General features: G+C 45.8%; 1 protein-coding gene across 1 annotated transcript; it reads left to right on the top strand.

Annotated features, from left to right (window-relative positions):
• Nucleotides 1-336: 336 nt before the first annotated feature.
• LOC119956343 (GTPase KRas-like) lies at nt 337-20,904 on the top strand. Its single transcript, XM_038783495.1, has 5 exons — nt 337-505; nt 5,109-5,236; nt 12,872-13,050; nt 17,226-17,385; nt 19,065-20,904. The coding sequence occupies exons 2-5, from the start codon at nt 5,126-5,128 to the stop codon at nt 19,179-19,181; spliced, it is 567 nt and encodes a 188-aa protein (XP_038639423.1). The 5' UTR covers nt 337-505; nt 5,109-5,125; the 3' UTR covers nt 19,182-20,904.
• The last annotated feature ends 1,987 nt before the right edge of the window (nt 20,905-22,891 follow it).

The raw sequence follows: 22,891 nt of genomic DNA on the forward strand, positions 1-22,891 counted from the left end.
GGTTTGGGGGGGGTGGGGTGGGGGTGGGGGGGGGAGTGGGTCCTGGTCTCTGGGTTTGGGGGGGTGGGGTGGGGGTGGGGGGGAGTGGGTCCTGGTCTCTGGGTTTGGGGGGGGGTGGGGTGGGGGTGGGGGGGAGTGGGTCCTGGTCTCTGGGTTTGGGGGGGTGGGGTGGGGGTGGGGGGGAGTGTGTTCTGGTCTCTGGGTTTTGGGGGGGGCGGTGTGTCCTGGTCTCTGGGTTTGGGGGGGTGAGGTGGGGGGGGGGGTGGGGCGTCCTGACCCCCGTTTCACTCAAAGCTGATTGGTGGGCTGTGGCAGATCCCAGTGATCCTATTGGTCCGAGAGGCTGCCGCTCAGATTGGGACATTTCCGGGAAATGGTTACATTGTGGCCGGGCCGGAAATCAGCAACAATGTAACAACTGGAACCGGAATGTAACAATATCAACAACAATGTAACCGCCCGAGAGCCACTGGATCCCCGATCGCAACAACTTTCCTCATTTCAGGTAATCAGCCTTTTGTTAAACCTGAATCTGCCCCGGGGGGGGGGGGGGGAGACGGGAGGGACCGGGGGGAGACCCTGGGGGGCGGGGGAGAGGGACCCCGGGAGGGGGACCGGGGGGAGGGACCCTGGGGGGGCGGGGACCGGGGGGAGGGGACCGGGACCCCGCGGGGGGGGGGACCCCGGACCCCGGACCCCGGACCCCGGGGGAGGGACCCCGGGGGAGGGACCCCGGGAGGGAGGGGGGCCGGGCGGGGGGGGGAGCCCGGGACCATTTCCTGGGTGTTTGTGTCTCCGCCGGGGAGGCTGTGTTTCGGTGAAATGTGTATTTTTGGAGCCGCCTTTTCCCGGCAGGATGGGGTCAGCCTGAAGGAGACAACTTGTTCTGTGTCAGGCCAATTGTTCAGCATTCAGCTGCCTCCTTCCATCAGGTCAGCAAGCTGCACTTTCCAGGGATCTGCTTGGAATTCTCAATCTGCTGCATTTGCTGTTCACCTGGGGCCTCCTCTACATTGGGGAGAACAAACACAAATTGTGGGCAACACAATCTACTCTCCAGCACCCTTTAACGTTATAAAACATCCCAAGATGCTTCAGAGAAGTATAAATCAAAACTTGAACCACAAATATGTAATATCTTGGTCAAAGAGGGATTTTTAAGGAGGGTTTGGGGGGGGGGGGGGGGGGTGGAGATAATGGAACTTAGAACCCAAATAGTTGAAGGCACAACAATAAGAGAGCAAGAAGCCAGAATCAGAGCAATATCGAGCTCTTTGAGGTTGTAGGGCTGGAGGGTATGACAGAGTCGGGGGATTATGGCTATGGAAATTTGAGGTGATGCTGGAATGGGAGCCAGTGTGGGTCCGCAGGTGAATGGGGTTTGATGTGCAGGAGAGTTCGGGATGAGTTCAGGTTTACAGAGTGGGGAAAGAGGAGTGCGTTGGAATATCCAAGTCCAGGGTACCAAAGGCAGAAATGTGGCAGATAAGGTGACATGGATGGATTCAAGTGATCTCATAGAATCCCTACAGTACAGAGGAGGCCTTTTGGCCCATTGTCTGCACACTGGCTCTTGAAATGAAAATCGCTTATTGTCACGAGTAGGCTTCAATTAAGTTACTGTGAAAAGCCCCTAGTCGCCACATTCCGGCGCCTGTTCGGGGAGGCTGATACGGGAATCGAACCGTGCTGCTGGCCTGCTTTAAAAGCCAGCGATTTAGCCCAGTGAGCTAAATCAGCCCATTGAGCAATTCCCTTGGTGCCAGTTCCCTTGCCTTCTCCCAGTAACCTTGAGTATTCCTTTTCAGATAACAATCTAATTCCCTTTTAAATTCTGATTGAACCTGTCTCTCGCAAACACTGCGTTCCAGACTTAATCACTTGCTGTGTGAAATTTCTTTTCCTCCTTTTGCTTCTGTTGCCGAATACTTTAGATATATGCCCTATCGTTCCCGATCGTTTCATAACTGGGGATGGTTTCTCCATATCTGCTCTGTCCTGACCTCGGATTTTCAATACCTCTATCATATCTCCTCTCAGCTGCCTTTTCTCCCAGGAAAACTGTCCCAACGTTTCCAATCTGTCCCAATCTGTCTTAATGTCGGAGGTTCCTCATTGCTGAATCTTTTCTGCATTCCACCCTTATCCTTTGTTCTCTTTAACTGCATCCTCCTCCACACCCGATGTATTTCCTGAATGGCCCAGCTAGAGGTCTAATACAGAAACAAAATTCTACAGATACTGTAAATGTGAAATATTCAACAGGTCAGGCAGAACTGGGGGGGCGGGGCGGGGGTGGGGGGACTACCAGAGGAAACCCACACAGACACAGGGAGATCTTGCAAACTCCACACAGATAGTGACCCAAGGGTGGATTGAACCTGGGTCCCTAGTGTGGTGAGGCAGCAGTGCTAACCACTGTGCCAATGTGCAATGCTTTTAAAAATTTAGAGTACCCAATTATTTTTTTCCAATTAAGGGACAATTTAGCATGCCCAATCCACCTATCCTGCACATCTGTGGGTTGTGGGGGTGAAACCCACGCAGACACAGGGAGAATGTGCAAACTCCACACTGACAGTGACCGAGGGCCGGGATTCGAACCCAGCTCCTCAGCACCGTAGGCAGCAATGCTAACCACTGTGCCAACATGCCACCCCGATAGAACTCTGGATGAAACTTTTATTCCAAGCATCAATCTTAATCTTTAATACACATTCAGAAGTCATTTATAGAGAAATGGTCCGCATTTAAATAAAGGTTCACGAGATAAAATGGTAAACTTTGAATTTAGGTGAAAAATATGATTTATGAAATAAAACTTGAAATGCCAATCTTGCAAACTCGATGGATAATAACTCCAGATCGGCTGCAATGTAAAGATCATGTAGCTACTGAAGCAGAATAGTTTGGGTTTAACTATATGCTATACTTTGGGCTTTCAGAGTGCTGCAATGTTTCACTTTTTGGAAACCCGAGATATTTACCCGGGCCTGTAGTACAGAATAAGAGAAACAAGTCAAAAAGGCAGCGTACAGCTTTGTGGGTTCAAAAGGTGAGAAAACTAATGGAGATTAAAGAGTGCCACAATTCTGGGAGAGAGTGGGTAGAAGGTGGGAAAAGTACAATGAGGACTGTCAGAGGAGCAAATGTTCAAACCCAATACAAGAAAATTGAGGAAAGAGTAATTGAGCAACAGAAATGTGATAGTACCACTTGGAAAATCGATTCCACTAAAATCTTTGGATTTGATTTATTTAAAGCTATAAACCATTTCAGTTTCTCTCATCGTGGACAAATCTTCTGGGATACGTATCTCTCTATTCCCATCCTATTAATTTGTCAAGGTGCCCCTTAAACATCACTATCATACCTGCGCCATCACCTCCTCCAGCAGCGAGTTCCAGGCACCCACTACCCTCTGTGTAAAAAACTTCCCTCGTACATCTCCTCTAAACTTTGCCCTTCGCACCTTAAACCTATGTCCCCTAGTAATTGACTTTTCCACCCTGGGAAAAAGCATCTGACTGTCCACTCTGTCCATACCCCTCGTAATGTTGTAGATTTCTATCAGGTAACCCCTCAACCTGTGTCTTTTCAGTAAGAAAAAACAAATTTATTCAACCTCTCCTCATAGCTAATGCCCTCCATACCAGGCAACATCCTGATAACCCTCTTCTCTACCCTCTCTAAGCCTAACTAAGGTTCTATAAAGCTGCAGTATTACTTGCCAAATTTTATACTCAATGCCCCATCCAATGATTACCTTCTTATTGACTACCTTCCCCATCTGTGGACCTGTACACCCAGATCCCTCTCCTATCAATATTCTCAAGGGTTCTGCCATTAACTGTATGTTTCCCACCTGTATTACACCATTCAGAAATGCACCCTTCCACTGCGACCCTCTGGCTTCTCTAACCGAGCCAATTCTGTATTCTTCTTGCCAGCTCACCTCTGATCCCATGTGACTTTACCTTCTGTACCAGTCTGCCATGAGGCACCTTGTCAAAGATCTAAATGAAGTCCATGTAGACAACATCCACTGCCCTACTTCACCAATCATCTTCGTCACTTCCTCAAAAAACTTGATTAAGTTAGTGAGACACGAGCTTCCTTACACAAAACTATGCTGCCTCTCACTAATGCTTCCAAATGGAAGTAAATCCTGTCTCGAAGAATCCTTTCCAATAATTTCCCTACCACTCACAAATGCTTCCTTTTTCCTTTGACTATTGTAACCAATTTTGCGAACAATACAAAAATAGGTAGGAAAGCAAAATGAGGATACAAAGTCTGCAAAGGTAAATAGATGAATGACTGGGCAAATAAATTGCAGTTGGGAGAATAATGTGGGACAATGTGAGGCTTTCCACTTTGGCAGGAAGAATAAAAATACAAAAATATTATTTGAATGGTGAAAGATTGCAGAATACTGCGGTACAGAGGGATCTGGATGTCCTCCTACATGTGCTCAAGTCAGCCAAAGCCTATGACTCCAAGTTACTATCACTCAGCACAGGCTGACACTTGTTTAGATTTCATCTCAAGGCAGTTACACACAAAACTTCTTTGGGTTTCTCCTGCTGGCTTTTCACTGGAAATGTTTGTGAGAGTACAGATCCCCAGGTTTGAATTTGAAACAGTTATTTAAAAGCTAAGATATCCCAATAAATTGTTTTTGGGTGAGGGGGGAGATAATTTCAATTCAATTTGACACAAATGCTGTGGATGCTAGAAATCAGAAAATGCTGTAAATGCTCAACAGGTCCAGCAGAACTCTGATGAAAGATCACAGACCTGTTAACTCTGTTTCTCTTTCCACAGACGCTGCCAGGACTGATGGGTGTTTCTAGTGTTTTCTGTTTCTCTTTGAATTTGAGTAATTAGAAGTTGGGAGGATCTCGTAGACTAGTGGAGAATCCTTTTTGGAACAAGTTTGAAAATATGAAAAATGACAGTTACTTTAAAAGAATCACCTCTATTGATATTCCTGAAAAAAGCAAATTTACTGTTTGTATTATTAGCCCGTTCTGAATGATTAAAATCAGCATTATGGGTGAGCATGACACTGTTTTATTAATGATGCCTGTGTTTGTATTTTTCAGTTGCTATTCACAGGAAGATGACAGAATACAAATTGGTGGTGGTAGGAGCTGGTGGTGTTGGGAAAAGTGCTCTGACTATTCAGCTGATACAGAATCACTTTGTAGACGAATATGATCCAACCATTGAGGTAAGGCAAAAACTAAATTTCTGCCTTGGCGACTGAAGTGTTGGCTTGTGTAGACTTGAGATATGAACAGACACTTCCAACACTGATGAAGGTTCAACTCAATTTTATTAACTACTTCTAACTAACTAACACACGATGACTGTGGGTCTAAATGATGCTAACTTAAACTAGAGACCTAAGCCTTGTCCGAACCAGTTGATTCTCTCAGCACGTGGTGTGAGTCTGTGCTGGGCTGGATGAATTCTTGTTACACTCAGAGGCAGCACCCAGAATGAGCGGGAACCATGGTGCCCTCTGCCTTTATAGTGTGTGTATTCCAACTGGTGATTGGCTGCGGTGTTTGTACATGTTGATTGGTCCCTGTGTGTGTCCATCAGTGTGTGTCTGCACCATGATATACTGGTGTATATTATGAGATCCCCCTTTTATAAATAATGTTGCTATGGGCATGTGATAATAAATAGTGTGGGTGTGTGAAGAATGTACCTAGCTACGTGTGAGGTGCGAAGACATATGTACAAATCTATATACAGGAAACAAGACTATGTACACAGGAAGGTGCCTGATGCAGATGACTAACAGGAACTGGAACAACCAACAAATCTATTTACAAATCACTGGAGAACGAATGCAACAAGGAATGAAAAAAAACCATTTCAGAAAGTCCACATGTGTACAGAGTTCATAAGTTCAGCCTCTGAGGTGGGCAACAAACTCTGGTTGACCGCCTCAAGGGTGGGGCAATAGCTGGCGCATCAGGAGCCAGGAGGGCTGCAGCACAGTTAGGAGCAGGCAGAGCGACTGATCCACGGTGGGATCAGTAGCAGAGCTGGTCGTGATGACTCTGGAACAAGGCAAAGGGCACACCGATTGCGGCGCCGAATGGATCCATCCGGTAAGCGGACCAGGAAGGAGCGGGGGGCCACCTTAGAACAACAGCAGGCGCAGACCAGCCACCGTCCGGGAGGTGGATGCGAACCGTGTTGCGTGGATGGATGTCGGGAAGGTCAGCAGCCAGTGAGTCGTAGAAAGTTTTCTGCTGCAGTTGAGACATGTGCATGCGGTGGAGCACGGGGACATAATCGAGGTTGGGGGTCAGAATCGATGGCACCGTTGTCCTGAGGGTGCAGTTCATTAGTAGCTGAGCAGGCGACAGGCCGGTGGAGAGCGGGGCGGAGCGATAGGCCGGTGGAGAGCGGGGCGGAGCGACAGGCCGGTGGAGAGCGGGGCGAGCGACAGGCCGGTGGAGAGCGGGGCGGAGCGATAGGCCGGTGGAGAGCGGGGCGGAGCGATAGGCCGGTGGAGAGCGGGGCGGAGCGATAGGCTAGCAGAGCAAGATGGAAATCTGAGCTTGCGCGGCGGCCTTGCTGAGTAGCCCCTTAACGATGTGGACCCCCTTTTCCGCCTTCCCATTGGATTGGGGGTACAGGGGACTGGACGTGACGTGCGCAAAGTTGTAGAGTCGGGCGAAGCCGGCCCATTCCTGGCTCGCGAAACAGGGGCCATTGTCTGACAATGCCATGTCGGGCAAACGTCTCCTTACACGCCCTGATCACAGCCGAGGATGTGAGATCGTGCAGCCTATTGACCTCTGGGTAACTGGAGAAGTAATCAATGATGATGACCCTGCCCAATGTGTGGAACAAGTCGATGCCCACTTTGGTCCAAGGCAATGTGACGAGTTCATGGGGCATCAGGGTTTCCCGTGGTTGGGCGGGCTGGAAACGCTGGCAGGTAGGGAAGTTGAGCACCACATTGTGAATGTCATCATTGATGCCCGGCCAGTAGACGGTTCTCTGGCCCTGCGGCGGCATTTCTCGATTCCTAAATGGCCTCATGCAGTTGCTCCAACACTAGCTGGCGCATGCTTTGTGATATAACGATGCGATCCAATTTCAGGAGCACCCCGTCGATAACCGCCGGGTCATCGCGGACGTTGTACAATTGTGAGCATTGGCCCTTGAGCTGCCCATCTGAAATCAGACGCATCACCCGCTGCAGAAGTGGATCAGCCGCTGTCTCTCGGTGAATTTGCATCAGTCGTGCATCCGAAGCTGGTAAATGGGAGGCTGCAAGCTGAACTTTTCATAGAATTTACAGTGCAGAAGGAGGCCATTCGGCCCATCGAGTCTGCCCCGGCTCTTGGAAAGAGCACCCTACCCAAGGTCAACACCTCCACCCTATCCCCATAACCCAGTAACCCCATCCAACACTAAGGGCAATTTTGGACACTTAAGGGCAATTTATCATGGCCAATCCACCTAACCCACACATCTTTGGACTGTGGGAGGAAACCAGAGCACCCGGAGGAAACCCACGCATACACGGGGAGGATGTGCAGACTCCGCACAGACAGTGACCCAAGCCAGAATCGAACCTGGGACCCTGGAGCTGTGAAGCGATTGTGCTATCCACAATGCTACCGTGCTGCCCATTTGGCAAATGAAGCCTTCGTGATCACATGGAGTTGTGATCGACCTTGAGAGGGCATCGGCAAGGTCCTTGCCAGGGGTATAAACCAGTTGAAAGTCGTACCTGCGCAGCTTGAGTAGGATACGCTGGAGGCGAGGCGTCATGTCATTCAAATGCTTTTTGATAATATTTACAAGTGGGTGGTGGTCGGTTTCAACCGTGAACTGCGGAAGTCCATAGACGTGAAGTTCCACGACTACGACTCCAGTGAGAAGGCCGAGACACTCTTTCTCAATTTGCGCATAGCGCTGCTCTGTGGGAGTCATAGCCCGCGACACATACGCAACGGGGGCCCACGACGAGGCCTCGTCTCGTTGCAGGAGCACGGCACCAATCCCCGACTGACTGGCATCAGGAGAGATTTTGGTCTCTTTGGTTGGGTCGAAAAAGGCCAACGCTGGGGCCGTGGAAAGCTTGGCCTTCAGCTCCTGCCATTCATACTCGTGAGCGGGGAGCCATCAGAAATCTGTGGTTTTGCGAATCAGGTCTCTGAGGGCCGTGGTGTGTGAGGCGAGATTCGGGATGAGCTTCCCAGGGAAATTCACCATCCCCAGGAACCGGAGAACCGCTTTCTTGTCCTCGGGCGTCTTCATGGACGTGATTGCTGCAATCCTTTCCTCGTCTGGACGCACCCCCTGGTGGGAGATGTGATCCCCCAGAAACTTGATACTCGACTGGCCGAAGGAGCATTTGGCCCTATTGAGGCGGAGGCCGTGTTCGTGGATGCGCCTGAAAATGCGCTTAAAGCAGGCAATGTGTTCCTATGGGGTGGTTGACCGGATAATAATGTCGTCGACATATACCCGGACGCCGTCAATCCCCTCCATCACCTGCTCCATGATCCGGTGGAAAACTTCACATGCAGAAATGATGCCGAATGGCATTCGGTTGTAGCAGAACCTGCCAAAGGGTGTGTTGAACGTACACAGCTTCCTGCTTGACTCATCTAGTTGGATCTGCCAGAAACCCTTCGAGGCATCCAGTTTTGAGAATAGTTTGGTGTGGGCCATCTCGGACGTGAGCTCCTCACGTTTCGGAATCGGGTAGTGCTCCCACATGATATTCTGATTCAGATCTTTAGGATCAATACAGATCCGCAGCTTGCCGGACGGCTTCTTGACGCAGGCCATGGAGCTTACCCAGCCTGTGGGTTCCGTGACCCTAGAAATGACTCCTTGGTCCTGGAGGTCCTGGAGCTGTTGCTTGAGGCGGTCCTTAAGGGGCGCTGGGACTCTGCGAGGTGCATGAATGACAGGCGTGGCATTGGGCTTGAGTAAGATTTTATACGTGTACGGGAGCGTGTCCATGCCTTCGAAGACATCATGGTATTGCTGGATGATGGAGTCGAGTTGCGCCCTGAAGTCTGTGTCGGAAGATGCAGACACATCGTTTGATGAGAGAGACAGTGTACTCTCTGCACTAAGTGGAGCAGCTTGCATGCCTGCACACCAAGCAAGGAGGCCTTTGAGACAGCAACAATCTCAAATGGGAGAATGGCTGTGTGAGCATGATGTGTCACCTCAAGTTGGCAGGAGCCGCTAGCAGCGATGGCATTGCCATTGTAATCCAACAATTTACACGCAGATGGCAGGAGAGCAGGCTGTCCGCAGAGCTGGCGAAAATCAGACGACGCGATCAGATTGGCAGAAACGCCAGTGTCCAGGCGGAACCTGACAGGGGGATGGTTGATCGTAAGGATGGCACACCACTCATCATCCTGTTCGACGCTGTGGATGTGGACGGGTTCAGTGCCATGCTTGGGGGACATCCTGTTCGTGGTGACGATGCTAACTTGGAACGCGACTGTGGGTCATCGCAGGCACAGTCGGAAGCAAGGTCTGGAGTAGGTTCATTGATGGCAGGCTGGATAGCCCTGACGTCTCTGTGGGGCTGGGTGGACCTCCTAAAAACAGCAGGCAGGGAAGATCTGCACATTGTAGTGTAGTGGCCTCGTTCGCCACACTGCAGACATCGTTGGGACTTCGCGGTGCATTGCCGCTTTAAGTTGGCGGAGCCGCAGTTGCCGCACGCCGGAATGTTCGTTGCACCACCACGCATGCGCGGGACGATCCAGTGAGGTGCGCACCTGCGCGAAGTGGTCCGTGACATCACCATGCTCGCTGCGTGTAAGCGCGGGACTCCCCGAAAAGGACGCGAAATGGCCGCCATCGTTCAGATCCAGAGCCTGAAAAGATTTAATCGCTTGGAGCCGTTCTGTCTTGTAAGGGGTTAGCCGCACCGTTTCAGCAGCCTGGATACAGGAGTAACGCGTGGAGGCATGTCCATGAAGCACACAGGTCTCAATGGCCGTGGAGAGAGTGAGCTGCTTTACTTTTAGTAGCTGCTGGCGCAGGGGCTCAGATTGAACACCAAAAACAATCTGGTCACAGAGCATGGAGTCAGAGGTGGACCCGTAGTTGCAAGAATGCGCAAGGACGCGGAGGTGGGTAATAAAGGACTGGAAAGGCTCGTCCTTACCCTGAATTCGCTGCTGAAACATGTATCTCTCGAAGCTCTCGTTAACCTCGACCTCGCAGTGGCTGTCAAACTTTAGAATGACGGTCTTGAACTTCGATTTGTCCTCCCCCTCAGCGAAGGTGAGCGAGTTGAAGATGTGCAGAGCGTGGTCCCCGGCTGTGGAGAGGAAGAGAGCAATCTTTCGTGCGTCCGAAGCAACTTGCAGGTCCATGGCCTCGAGGTACAGCTGAAAGCACTGTTTGAAAAGTTTCCAGTTCGAGCCCAGATTCCCGACTTGAGATATGAACAGACACTTCCAACACTGATGAAGGTTCAACTCAATTTTATTAACTAACTTCTAACTAACACACAATGACTGCGGGTCTAAATGATGCTAACTTAAACTAGAGACCTAAGCCTTGTCCGAACCAGTTGATTCTCTCAGCACGTGGTGTGAGTCTGTGCTGGGCTGGATGAGTTCTTGTTACACTGAGGCAGCACCCAGAATGAGCGGGAACCGTGGTGCCCTCTGCCTTTTATAGTGTGTGTATTCCAACTGGTGATTGGCTGCGGTGTTTGTACATGTTGATTGGTCCCTGTGTGTGTCCATCAGTGTGTGTCTGCACCATGATATGCTGGTGTATATTATGACAGGGACTAGAGGGGCAAGTGGAATCCAGACAATGGATAATTGAGGAGTTCCCATGCTGGACTGTGGGAATTAAGATTATGGATAGGGTGACGAATCATGCAGTTAGCTTCAATGTCCAGCTTTGACAAAGAGTCATCCAGACTTGAAACGTCAGCTCCCTTTTCTCTCCACTGATGCTGTCAGACCTGCTGAGATTGTCCAGTATTTTGTTTTTATTTTAGATTTGAGCATGTGCAGCAATGTGCTTTTCTCTTATTTAGCTTCAATGTTTACTGAAGTCTTATCATCTTCTGATAGTCACATCTCTAAAGAGCAGATAGAATAATACTGAAGATGGATATCAAGTTATCTTATTAAACACCCCTAATTAACCATTATTGATGGGCTGCATTTATATTTTGTGATTTTAATTTCATTGTTCCAGTTCATGCCGATAGGCCAAATTAGTGTTCAGCTGGGCCTTTTGTTTAAAAACATGAGCAGCTTTTGGAGCCAATCAGTTATTGCTGAAGACTTTGTTCAGAGCTTGATTGAAAATGGGAAATGAAGGAAGCATCAAAGATGCCTTAATGATTAATAGGTGCTGAAGTTACAATTAATGTAAAGTTAAATGGGAGAAGCAAAGACAGATCAAATATGAGTAGTAATGCTTTAAAGTTTTTTTTGTCATTCAGCATATATTATTGTTCATGTATGAGCCTGAGATTGCATTTAAAATTCAGTCTGTAATGACTGGTGGCCTTATACATATATTGATTGCAAAGGGTGCACTCTTCATTGTAGCTTACTTTTTGGTAACATTCGATGGTTTAAAATGTGCAATTTATAACCCTGAAAACAAAGCTGCTGTCATCTGAATTGGACTGTGTATCCTCTGCATGCAGCATTGCTTGGGAAGGTGTACTCTGGATGAACAGGTTAAGCCATAGACCAGAAAAGTAGTTTGAACCAGTTTGTGTCGGGTGGATGTGGGGTGCAATGGTAGAGTCAGAACCCTCGGGAGGAAGGAAATAGACATCAACAACATGGGTTTAGTTCATAGATCACAACAACAATTTGCATTTATATACCATCTTTAACATAAAATTGGAGAAAAGTTTAGGGGAGTGACCAAAATCTTCCTTAAAATATTGCACTAAGGTTGAAGAGGGAACTCGAGGAGTAGAAGGGATTCAGGGATGCAAGTTCAAACGTGGGATTTCAGTAGCTGTGGGCAGGACTGTCAATGTTGTGGTGGAATGGGTAATTGGTTCACAAGAAATTGCTGTAAATCCCAAGCCAAATAAGCTATTTGACTCGAGACTGATCCAATCTAATCCTGATTGTTGACAATTTCTGCTTCAATCACAAACCCGGGGAAGTTGATTTCTCATTGTGTAAGGATATTTCTATTGCTAAATGTTCCAAGTCCCTTGTGTTTAATCTTGTACTGATGGTACGTCTTTCTAGATATTTCAATTCTTAGTAATTGGATTACTAGTATGCTTCTGGAATCGGTGTTGGGGAGTTTGTAGATCTGGAGGAGCTTATGGAGATAGCGAGAAATGATGTCAAAAAGAGGTTGAAGCAGAAAAAATAATTATAAAATTGCGGAATACAATAACTGCAGAGTAGTTAGTAAGATGCAATGGGCTTTGAAAATCTCCAAATTACAATTTTAAGCACTATTGGTGGTGCATTGACCAGGTGCTGGGAGTTTAATCTTATTCAGAGGAGATATTTCCCAACAATTAGGGCAGGCAATTTCCTAACCACAAGCCCGAGCGGCACTGAGGAGATTCTGGTATTCGGGACATCTTCACAGCTCCGTCTGGGAATGGACGAAGCACAAAAATAACTGGGGAAGAAATTTCATCAAGGGAAACCTGGAAAATGTTTGAAAATTCCAAACGAAAAAGAGACTTCAGTTGAGATGTCAGGACTGTGGACCTTTTCTCAACAATTCTTATTGGATGTTTAGTTTATGCATTATTAATTAGGCAAGGCAAATGGGAGACAGATAATGGTGAGAAATATACTTCTGATTTTTTTGCTTTCACTCTTCCCTTGTGCAGGATTCCTATAGGAAACAGGTGGTTATTGATGGGGAAACGTGCTTATTAGATATTCTTGACACAGCAGGTCAAGAGGAATACAGTGCGATGAGAGATCAATACATGCGAACAGGCGAGGGCTTCCTCTGTGTCTTCGCTATCAATAACATCAAATCCTTCGAGGATGTTCATCTATATAGGTTAGTATTTTATATAGGGTTCAGAACTGAAGAAACCTGGCACCAGATTTGTATTTATTCTTCAACCAAGAAATACATTATTTTTGTAAATGACAATAGAAAGTTAGGAAATGTTGAAGTTTAAACTCTTTTAGTCTTTACATAAAATGTTTCCCAGTCATAAAATTAACTCTTATCATCATTTGTTGAAGTGCAGACTTGAATATCAAGTAAGATTTGAGTCAAAGTTCCCATTTTCAGTACTTCTAATGGGGAAATTATTAGACTTTATTAAGGTTCACAAAGACAAGATTTTTTCAAAGGACTTTGATCTTCAGAACAAAGAGACTGAACAGAATGACTTCAAAAATAAACTTTTAATATGGCTGGACTAAATGGAACTGAACTTGTTTTGATTTGGAGATGATATGAAAAACTTAGGGCGGTATTCTCCGCTCCCGATAAAAATCGGGATGGTCGTTGTGAAATCGGCCGAGGTTCACGACGGCCTCGGGGCCCGTTCCCCGCACCTAATTCACCCCCACCCGGGGGGGCTAGGAGCGGGCCTCCGTCTTTCCCGGCCGCAACCTTGTCGTGCCGGAAATGATGCGCAAAATGGCGCATTTGTGAGGCCATCCGCGCATGCGCGGGTTGCCAGTTCCAACCTGCGCATGCGCGGATGACTTCATTGCGCAGACGGCACGAACCGAGCATGCGCGGTGGCCGTCTTTCTCCTCAGCCGCCCGGCAAGACGTGGCGGCTTGATCTTGCCGGGCGGCGGAGGAGAAGAGTGCGTCTGTTTTGGACGCTGGCCCGACGATCGGTGGGCAGTCGTGGTGCTCCCGTGCCAATCGGGCCCCTAGATGCCCCAAACCAGGTGTGGTTGCTGCCGTGTTGAAACGGGCGTGAAGGGCCGGCCGCTCGGCCCATTGGGCTCAGATAATTGCCGTTTGCCGTGAAAAACGGCGAGTGTTGATTTTTCCGAGCCGGGGGGGGGGGGGGGAATCGCTGGGGGCGCCGGGGGGGCGTAAAAAATGTCGGGAGGCCCTCCCGCGATTCTCCCACGCCGCGTGGGAATTCACCCAAAAACTTTTTTAACCAGCTGGGTGAATCAGCATGTTGCAGATCGCAGTCCATCCACATATATTTTTTACAGCCAGGGGTGATCACGCCCTGGGACCCGAAACCAGCAAGGTCAGATCAGGGTGCCATCTGTAAAGTGCGTCCCACTATCTGAATAATATGACAGAACTCCCTCACCCCCATCTCCAAATCACTGGCAAGGCTTCCCACCCCAAGTGAATGACACCCCACTATGGGTGTGCCAATGAAGCAGCACTTACACTGAGCACCTGGTCTTTCTAAGACTTCAGAACAAAGAAACAGCCTCTATGAAAGAACTGGGGTTAGAAACAACTCCTGCTCAAAAGAGAAAGCATTTCTGTGTTAGTGGACAGTGAAAAACTATAAAAACCGACAAAGCTAAGCCCTCCGTTGAAAAAGGCAGGACCTATCAATCAAGACGCTTGTAAACGGTAATGGGCCGTGAAATTGAATGTAAACAATGTAGTTCAAAGCTTTTGGGCATCTCCAAAAGTCCAGAGACTTAGAAAACATTAAAAGGAAATTAAATGTGAAAAAAGCACTTCAAAGGGAAGACTTTTACCTTCAACTGGCAGATAATTGAAATTGACAAGCTGAATGCGAGTTTAAAGGTTTTGAATGATACAGACAGAAGACTTGCCACCGTACCCCAAAACCGGAAAAACTCTGGCCTCCCCTGAAGGAACCCCTCGGCACCTAGGAGGTAAATAGAGAGGGTACTCACCACCTTGGTGTCCCTGGTGCCTGGTTTGTGGTTGGGGTCCATTGTGATTCATGCCTGAGTGACTTCCCGCTGGTGGTGGATACCAGGAGGCTGCTGCGTTCAACGTTAATCTTTCTAATGTGATTAAAATTAATGCAAAAGAGTTGTGATCAGGTTCTTGCCCTTTTTGGGCGAGATCCTGATCATGCCAGTTGCAGCGGGTCTGGAGAATGGGAAACTGATTAGTTTGTGGGCTCTCCTGCAATTCTCCTGACGTAGCAGGATTTGCTGTAGGTGCAACACAGCTGGAGAATCGCCCTCATAGTCGAGCAATACAGAAACATTGTTAGATCATCGTTGATCTCCAAACACCTGTTTGCCCTCTATCCTTGCTACCTTTTATCAACAAATGTCGATGTCTTATCAAATTTAAAATCAAGCAAACCATCAATTGGTACTTGTGGAAGAATTTCAAATGTCTACCATTCCTTTTAAACGTGTCTCCTAATTTTGCTGAAGGTCTGGCTATGTTTCTGAATATTCCTGAATTAGCAGCTCTTTTGTAAGGTATGGTGCAGAACCGCTCTCATTAGTCCTGGTAAGGTATACCCAGGGCTTTGTAAAACTGAAACATTACTTCTACTAGATATGGTCCTCTAGATATAAAGGTCAGAATTCCATTAGTCCTTTTGGTTACTGTGTAGTCCATTGATGGCATATGATCCATGGACCTCCACTGTTCTTAACTTCTACCATTTAGAAAGTACTCGATCCTATCCTTTCTGGTCCAAAATGTATTTCTTACCTTGAAATCTATTTGGCAGTTTTTCCCATTCATTCAACGTCAGTAGTTTTGTGTAATTTTATGCTCCCATTTATGCTGCTTAAATTGTCACTGGTTGGGATTTTCCGTGCCCCTGCGGCATGATTCACGATGGCAGACGTGGCCATCCATTGGCTAGCCAGGAAGCCCACAACAGAGGTTTGTCGTTGGGGGGACCAGAAGATCAGCGGCCGGAAAATTCCAGCCACTTAAGTCATCAGGATGTTTTGGATATTTTGCTTTCTATTCCATTATTGAAGACATTAATCATTACGGGAAGCATCAAGCCTTCAAAACAAATCTTTGTGATAAAAATACCTGCCCGTTATCCCGACTCTGTCTCTAACCATTCCAGCCATTAGAAAATTATAGTAATGTTTGCATTCACTTCCTTAAATCCTGATTATTTCTCACTCATTACTGCCATTATTTTCTTTATTGCTGTTTTGCTTGCACATTAGATGGCCGAAGATATTCAACACAGCATAAAGAGATTATAGATTGGTGGAAACTTTCCCCATGAGTAGGCTGCCAATCATACTACCTTCCTATTTATCCACCATTTGGGCATCTGATATCTAGTATGCCAAAGTACTTTTTCCCGACAAGAAACTTGCTCCTTAGTTTCTTACTACCTTTGTTTTCAGGTGCAGATTGTAGTTGGTAGATGGTGGTAAATACCTGCCCTGTCCTCTGTACCTTGCCCAAGTAAACATTCTTGTACAAGCTCTGACAGTGATTGTGCTCAACTACTGTGGGGAGAAACATGGACAAACACAATCCTCTCCTCTGTGTCCATGAACAAAATTGTGCACTTCTTATGTTGCAATCGAGAGGAAATGATTTCCCCCATCAACTTTGAACTTGTGGTGCCAAGGCCAATTGTAGCACCCGTTATTTTCTAGCTCCGCACAGGCTGGTATTTACTGGTTTGTGGGTCAGGACTGCATTCAGGTTATCAACACAGCCATTTGCAGGATCTATGTTTGTTACTTTTTCTTGAGAGAAAGAATGATAAATCATACTTGTGCAAGCGATTGTAGTCTATGTAGTTTGTTGTGATATGGCACTGCTTAACCTGCATTGGGGTGTATTTGCTTCAAATTTTTTTTTTAAACTCGTTCATGGGATGTGGGCATCTTAGGCTGTGCCAGCATTTATTGCCCCATCCCTAATTGCCCTTGAAGGTGCAGTTAAGAGTCAACCCCATTGCTGTGGGTCTGGAGTCACGTGTAGGCAAGACCAGGTAAGGACGGCAGATTTCCTTCCCTAAAGAACATTAGTGAACCAGATGGGGTTTTTTCAAAATGACAATCAACAATGGTTTCTTGGTCATCATTAGAATTTTAATTCCAGATTTTTATTGAATTCAAATTTCACCGTCTGCTCTGGTGGGATTGGAATCTGGATCCCTAGAGCATTACTCTGGGTTTCTGGTTTACTCGTCCAATGATAATACCACTGTGCCATCGCCTGCCACAGTCCAGTAGCTGTTTTAACAACTGTTGGTTTAGTGAACAAAATGCAAAAAAAGAAATCCTTAATTTTATCTTCCATCTTCTCCAGAGAGCAAATTAACAGAGTGAAAGACTCCGATGATGTTCCCATGGTACTGGTTGGAAATAAGTGTGACCTTCCATCACGGACTGTGGACACCAAGCAAGCACAAGAACTAGCAAAAAGTTATGGAATCCCATTCATAGAAACTTCAGCCAAAACTAGACAGGTACAAAGCCAGTCTTTAATGTGAGGATAGGTGAGAACATGCGGCGCAGGTATAGGCCTTGCTCCCCTACTCAATAAGATCATGGCTGAACTGATTGTAACCTCAACCCCACATTCCTGCCGACACCGATAACCTTTCACTCCCTTCTTAAACAAGAATCTACATAGCTCTGCCTTAAAAATATCCAGAGACTCTACTTGCACTACTTTTTGGGAAAAAAGATTCATCACCCTCAGAAAATAATTCTCATCTCTGTCTTAAATGAGTGACCCATTATTTTTAAATGGTGACACCTAGTTGTAGATTCTTCGACAAGAGGATATACCCTCTCCACCCACCTTGTGAACCTCTCAGGATTTCAAAGTTTTTGAAACACCTCTTACTCTTCTAAACTGTATTGGTTACAAACCTAACCTCTAACATTTCCTCATAAGACAACTTGCCCATTCCCGGTATTAATTTAGTAAATCGTCTCTGAACTGCTTCTAATGGTTTTGCATATTTTGTCAACCACGTAGACTATTACTGTACACAATACTCCAGATGTGTTGTCTCCAATTCCCTGTACAACTGAAGCATAATGTTCCTATTTTTGTATTTAATTCCACCCCATAAATGATATTCTATTAGCTTTCCTAATTACTTGCTGTACATACAGGAGGACACCCAGATCCCTCTGCAATCTCTCATTATTTAAATAATTAAAAAAATTTATCCTGCCATTATGGACAATTTCACATTTGCCTGCATCATATTCCATTTGCCAGATTTTTGCCCTCTCATTTAACTTAGTGTCCCTTTGTAGCCTCCTTAATCCACTTCACAATCTACTTTCCTACCTATCTTTGTGCCATCAGCAAATTTAGAAACCAAACCTTCATTCCCTTCATGCAAATCATTGATATAAATAGTAAAAGGTTTGGCACACAGCTTCTCATCCTGTCAACCAGAAAATTATCCATTCATGGCAACTGTTTCCTGTTCGCCAGCCAATCTTCAATCCAGGCGAATCTTTGATGTGGCATCTTATCAAATCCCTTCTGGCCATACATATACAGCACATCCACTGGTTCCCCTTGGTCCTCAGCACATGACTCCGAGTTCCAGTAAATTGGTTAAATACAATTTTCCTTTCACAAAACCATGTTGACTCTGCCTGACTGCCATGAATCTTTCCAAGTGTCCTGCTATGACACTTTAAGAATGGCATCCAATATCTGCTTTCTGTCTCATTCCGTTCTTGAATAAAGGAGTTGCATTTGCTATCTTCCAATTTAATGGAACGTTCCCCAAATCTAGGGAGTTTGGGGAAATTAAAATCAATGCATCAATTATCTCATTAGCCATTTCTTTCAAGACCTGAAGGTGAAGTCCATCTAGACCAGGGGATTTTGCAGGCTACCTTCATTGTGGATGTAAAAGCAGTGAATAAATAAATTGTCCCGTACTACTAGGCATAGAAAAAAGATGCCCAAGTATAAAACCTCTTCACTTGCAGCAAATAAAACTGAACCCAGCATTAACCACTAATGTTTGCCATTTCTAACCCTCGTTTAATCCAAGTGTTGGAGTGTATGTTAAACAGCTGTTCAGTTTATATACTCCAATTTATTGTAACAAAGAATGTAAGCATTGTTTTGTTTCTTGTCCCCCTCTAATCCACATCCTTGCAATTCCAGGGCGTGGAAGATGCGTTCTATACACTGGTGCGAGAAATTCGTAAATACAAAGAGAAGATCAGTAAAAATGGTAAAAAGAAGAAAAAACCCTCCAAAAAAAAGTGCATAATTCTTTAAAATAATAATGTGCAAGACTTGTGATCCAAAACTCCAAAGACTGTGTATCAGAGAAGGAAGAAATATCTCCTCCCCACTGAAAGTGAACAAATGCAGAAAAAAACAGAAAGCTAGAAATGTTGCGGTTTTTGCTTTTTAAACATCCAGGTTCTCATTAATGTTGCAAATTATTTCCAGTATGAAACAAAAACATAACCTTTGTGGAACCATTCAGCTTTTGCAATGCCACATGGTGGTGAACATTTTTAATTAGGACATCAAGCGTCTGAGAGAAAATCAGAATACTGGATTCCAAAGCTGATCTTCCGAATTATATAGAAAACATGTACCCTGCCTCAATATCTTTGCTAATTCCAAACTTTTAACACAATGCAAGTTGAAAGATGCTTGGATAGTTTGTACTATGGTCTGATGGTCTCATTAAGAAAACAGACATAACTCTTCGCACAGTGCTGTGTATAATCTCTTCTTTCAGAAGCAATCAGTGGCAGATAGTGAACAGTATATCATTTATTCTGCTGGCCTAACACATTCTCTCCCATCCCATCGTATTATTTAAACACCTGCTACCCAACACAACAGATTCCACATAAACAAGCCCTGTATGTTAGTTGTACTGATGCTATTGAGGAATATTAAATAGCTATGATGTTTAATACAAATGTGAAAAGAGCTAAAGATCTTGGACACAAGTTTCCATGGGTACGATCTGGATATCCAGTACTTTAAAAAGAAACTGTGATCTGATTTGAGTGCAGACAGGTTGAAGATGTATAAGTATATGTGGCTGTTTTTGTGTTTTTGTGCCAAATTTGTGAGCTGATTGAAAATGTTCCACATTCTGGAAGATGGCTGGCTAGATGAAGAGAGGGACTCTGGATTCCAAAGGGCCCTTGGCATGTCGGCATGGCCAATCTCCATTCCTGCTAATTGCCATTGAGCAAGATTCCTAGATCACCACTTGGACACTGTATCAAGGCACACTCCCTCCAAGTACACAGAAGATGTAGTTCCATTTCACAAAATCCCTACAGCTTCTGGAAATTGTTCACATTTCTGTTAACGATGACTATAAAGTCTGAGGCCTAAATTGTTCCTCCTTCACAAAGGAAACATTATTGTAGCGAGAGATAGCAATGAGAAATTTTCAAAAATAAAGGAGACATCTAAATCTTAAAGTAACTGGTAAACAGCTGCCATCTGCTGTATGTTACACACATTTTAACCTCTCCATTTATAATAAAGCCATTTAAGATCAAACTGAACAAGATCCTTGTAAGAACATTCTACAAATGTTCCAATTTGTCATTCTAATAACTTCACTCAAAAATAATCAATAATGTGTTTAGTAAAAGTAAGTAAAAGGAGAAATGCCTAATCTTTCCAAGAAATCAGACTTTGATCTCCTTGGCTATGCATTCATGTGAGGCAGGGACCAAAGACCTGGAAATTAGTTTTTTTTAAGTCATTAGTGAAGGTGGGGAAATCAGTTCCAACTGTTCAATTTGAACTTTCTAATTTACCAAATAAATTCCCCCTTTGTATAATTGCATAACTAGTAACTCAAGGAAAATCTGCAAATGTTCTTTATCCTGAACAAAAGTATAGTTGCTGTAGCCAATGGAGTAAATATAAACTCCGACTGTAAAAAACGTGATGTTGTGTCTCCTCCTTTTATGCATTAAATACTGTGTAACCCTGGTTATCCCCTCCATATCCAGTATAATGTCTGTAACTTTTTATTTGGTGTATCAACCATTTGATTTGTTCCTCACTTAATCTACCAACTGGGCATAATACATGTAAGACTGTCCTGATTAATTTTCCCAAGCAGGAGGCAGGTTTTGGGTATGTGTTGTGACTTAATTAAATCTCCTAAATTGATCCTGCTCTCTCCCGGGTTTCACTGGAGTGGGTTCTGAGGCAAGCGGGAATATCCATTGATCTGCTGGAAAATCAGGTAAGATATTTAAACCAATTAAGGACTGGTTTAACCCTCAATTCTGGGTTTTGCAGCCAGGGCACCTGCTGCCTGACATGTCGAGGTCAGCCAGGCGAGTGTACAAAACACTTGCACACTAAAATTGACAAAGCTGATTAATTGGTTAAACTGAAGAACTCTAGTGAAGACCCAGGTGAGTGGCTGCTGTTTACAGCACATCTCTGAGAGAATGTTGTTACTGCTTGACTGGTGGTTTTCGACTTCTCGGAAGATTTACTTGCCCAGCACTTCACTCACGTTCAGCTGAATTTACCTGCTGCCAGCCTTCAGCAAAGCATTGGAGCAGCTTTTGTAGTGCTACCTTGTACCTCCAAGGAAGCAGGAACAACACCAAGTAGCAATACCAGATTCACGATCATCCACTGGGCAGAGGGAATTGATAGGAGGCAGCGGGAGGTGTAGATGGAGTCAATGGATGGGAGGCGGGTTTGTGCGATGGACTGGGCGGTGTTCATGACTCTAGTTTCTTAAGTTGCCATACCAGGCTGTGATGCAGCCAGATAGAATGCTCGCTATGCTCGTTTATGGTGCATCTGCAAAAGTTGATAAAGAGTCAATGTGGATATGCCGAATTTCCTTTATCCTCGGATATTTCCAAGTTTCCTGAGAAAGTATAGATGTTGTTGTGCTTTCTTGGTCGTAGCGTCACGTAATTGTTGGTGATATGCACGCCTAGGAATTTGAAGCTGTCAACCTTCTCCACCTCAGCCCGTTGATGCAGACAGGGGTGAGTACAATACTTTGCTTCCTGAAGTCAATGATCAGATCTTTAGTTCTGCTGACATTGAGGGATAGATTGTTGTTGTTGTACCACTCCACTAGGTTCTCTATCTCCCTCCTGTATTCTGACTCATCGTTGTTCGAGATCTGACTGAGGACAGTCAAGTCGTCAGTAAACATGTAGATGCAGTTGGAGCTACATTTTACCACACAGTCGTGTGTGTATAGGGAGTAGAGTAGGGGCTAAGTACGCAGCCTTGTTGGGCCCCGTTATTGAGGACTATCATGGAAGAGGTGATGTTGTTTACCCTTACTGACTGTGGTCTGTGGGTCAGAAAGTCGAGGATCCAGTTGTAGAGCGTGGCACCAAGTCCTCAGTTCTGGAGCTTTGATACGAGCTTGGCTGGGATTATGGTATTGAAGGCGGAGCTGTAGTCAATAAATAGGAATCTGATGTAGGAGTCCTTGTTTTCCAGATGCTCCAGGGATGGGTGTAGGGCCAGGGAGATGGCATCTGCTGTGGTGGTATGCGAATTGCAGTGGATCTAGGCATTCTGGGAGTATGACATTGATGTGCCTCATGATCAACCTCTCAAAATACTTCATTATGATCAATGTCAAGGCCACCGGACAATGGCCGTTGAGGCACATTGCCTGGTTCTTCTTTGACACTGGTATGATGGTTTTCTTGAAGCAGGTGGGGACCTCAGAACAGAGTAGGAAGGGGTTGAAGATATTCTGAGCAGCAGGGCCTCAGATTCTCAAGGCAAGATGTCGCTGGTATCTTCACCTCCTTGAACAAGACCCCTTCCCAGTGCAGCAGGTGGGCAGTGCCAAGTAAGCTGCATGTCATTGGAGGACCATTCCCCCAACCCCATCTTCTGAGTCTGTCTCTTGCCGCAGAGAGGTATCGGTATTTGTAATGACTTGCATGGAGAGGAGGAAATGACAACATTTTGGAAGGTGACTGCGAGGCATGGGTTTGAGA

The sequence above is a fragment of the Scyliorhinus canicula genome, chromosome 23 (assembly GCF_902713615.1).
Source record: "Scyliorhinus canicula chromosome 23, sScyCan1.1, whole genome shotgun sequence".
Classification (NCBI taxonomy): Eukaryota; Metazoa; Chordata; class Chondrichthyes; order Carcharhiniformes; family Scyliorhinidae; genus Scyliorhinus; species Scyliorhinus canicula.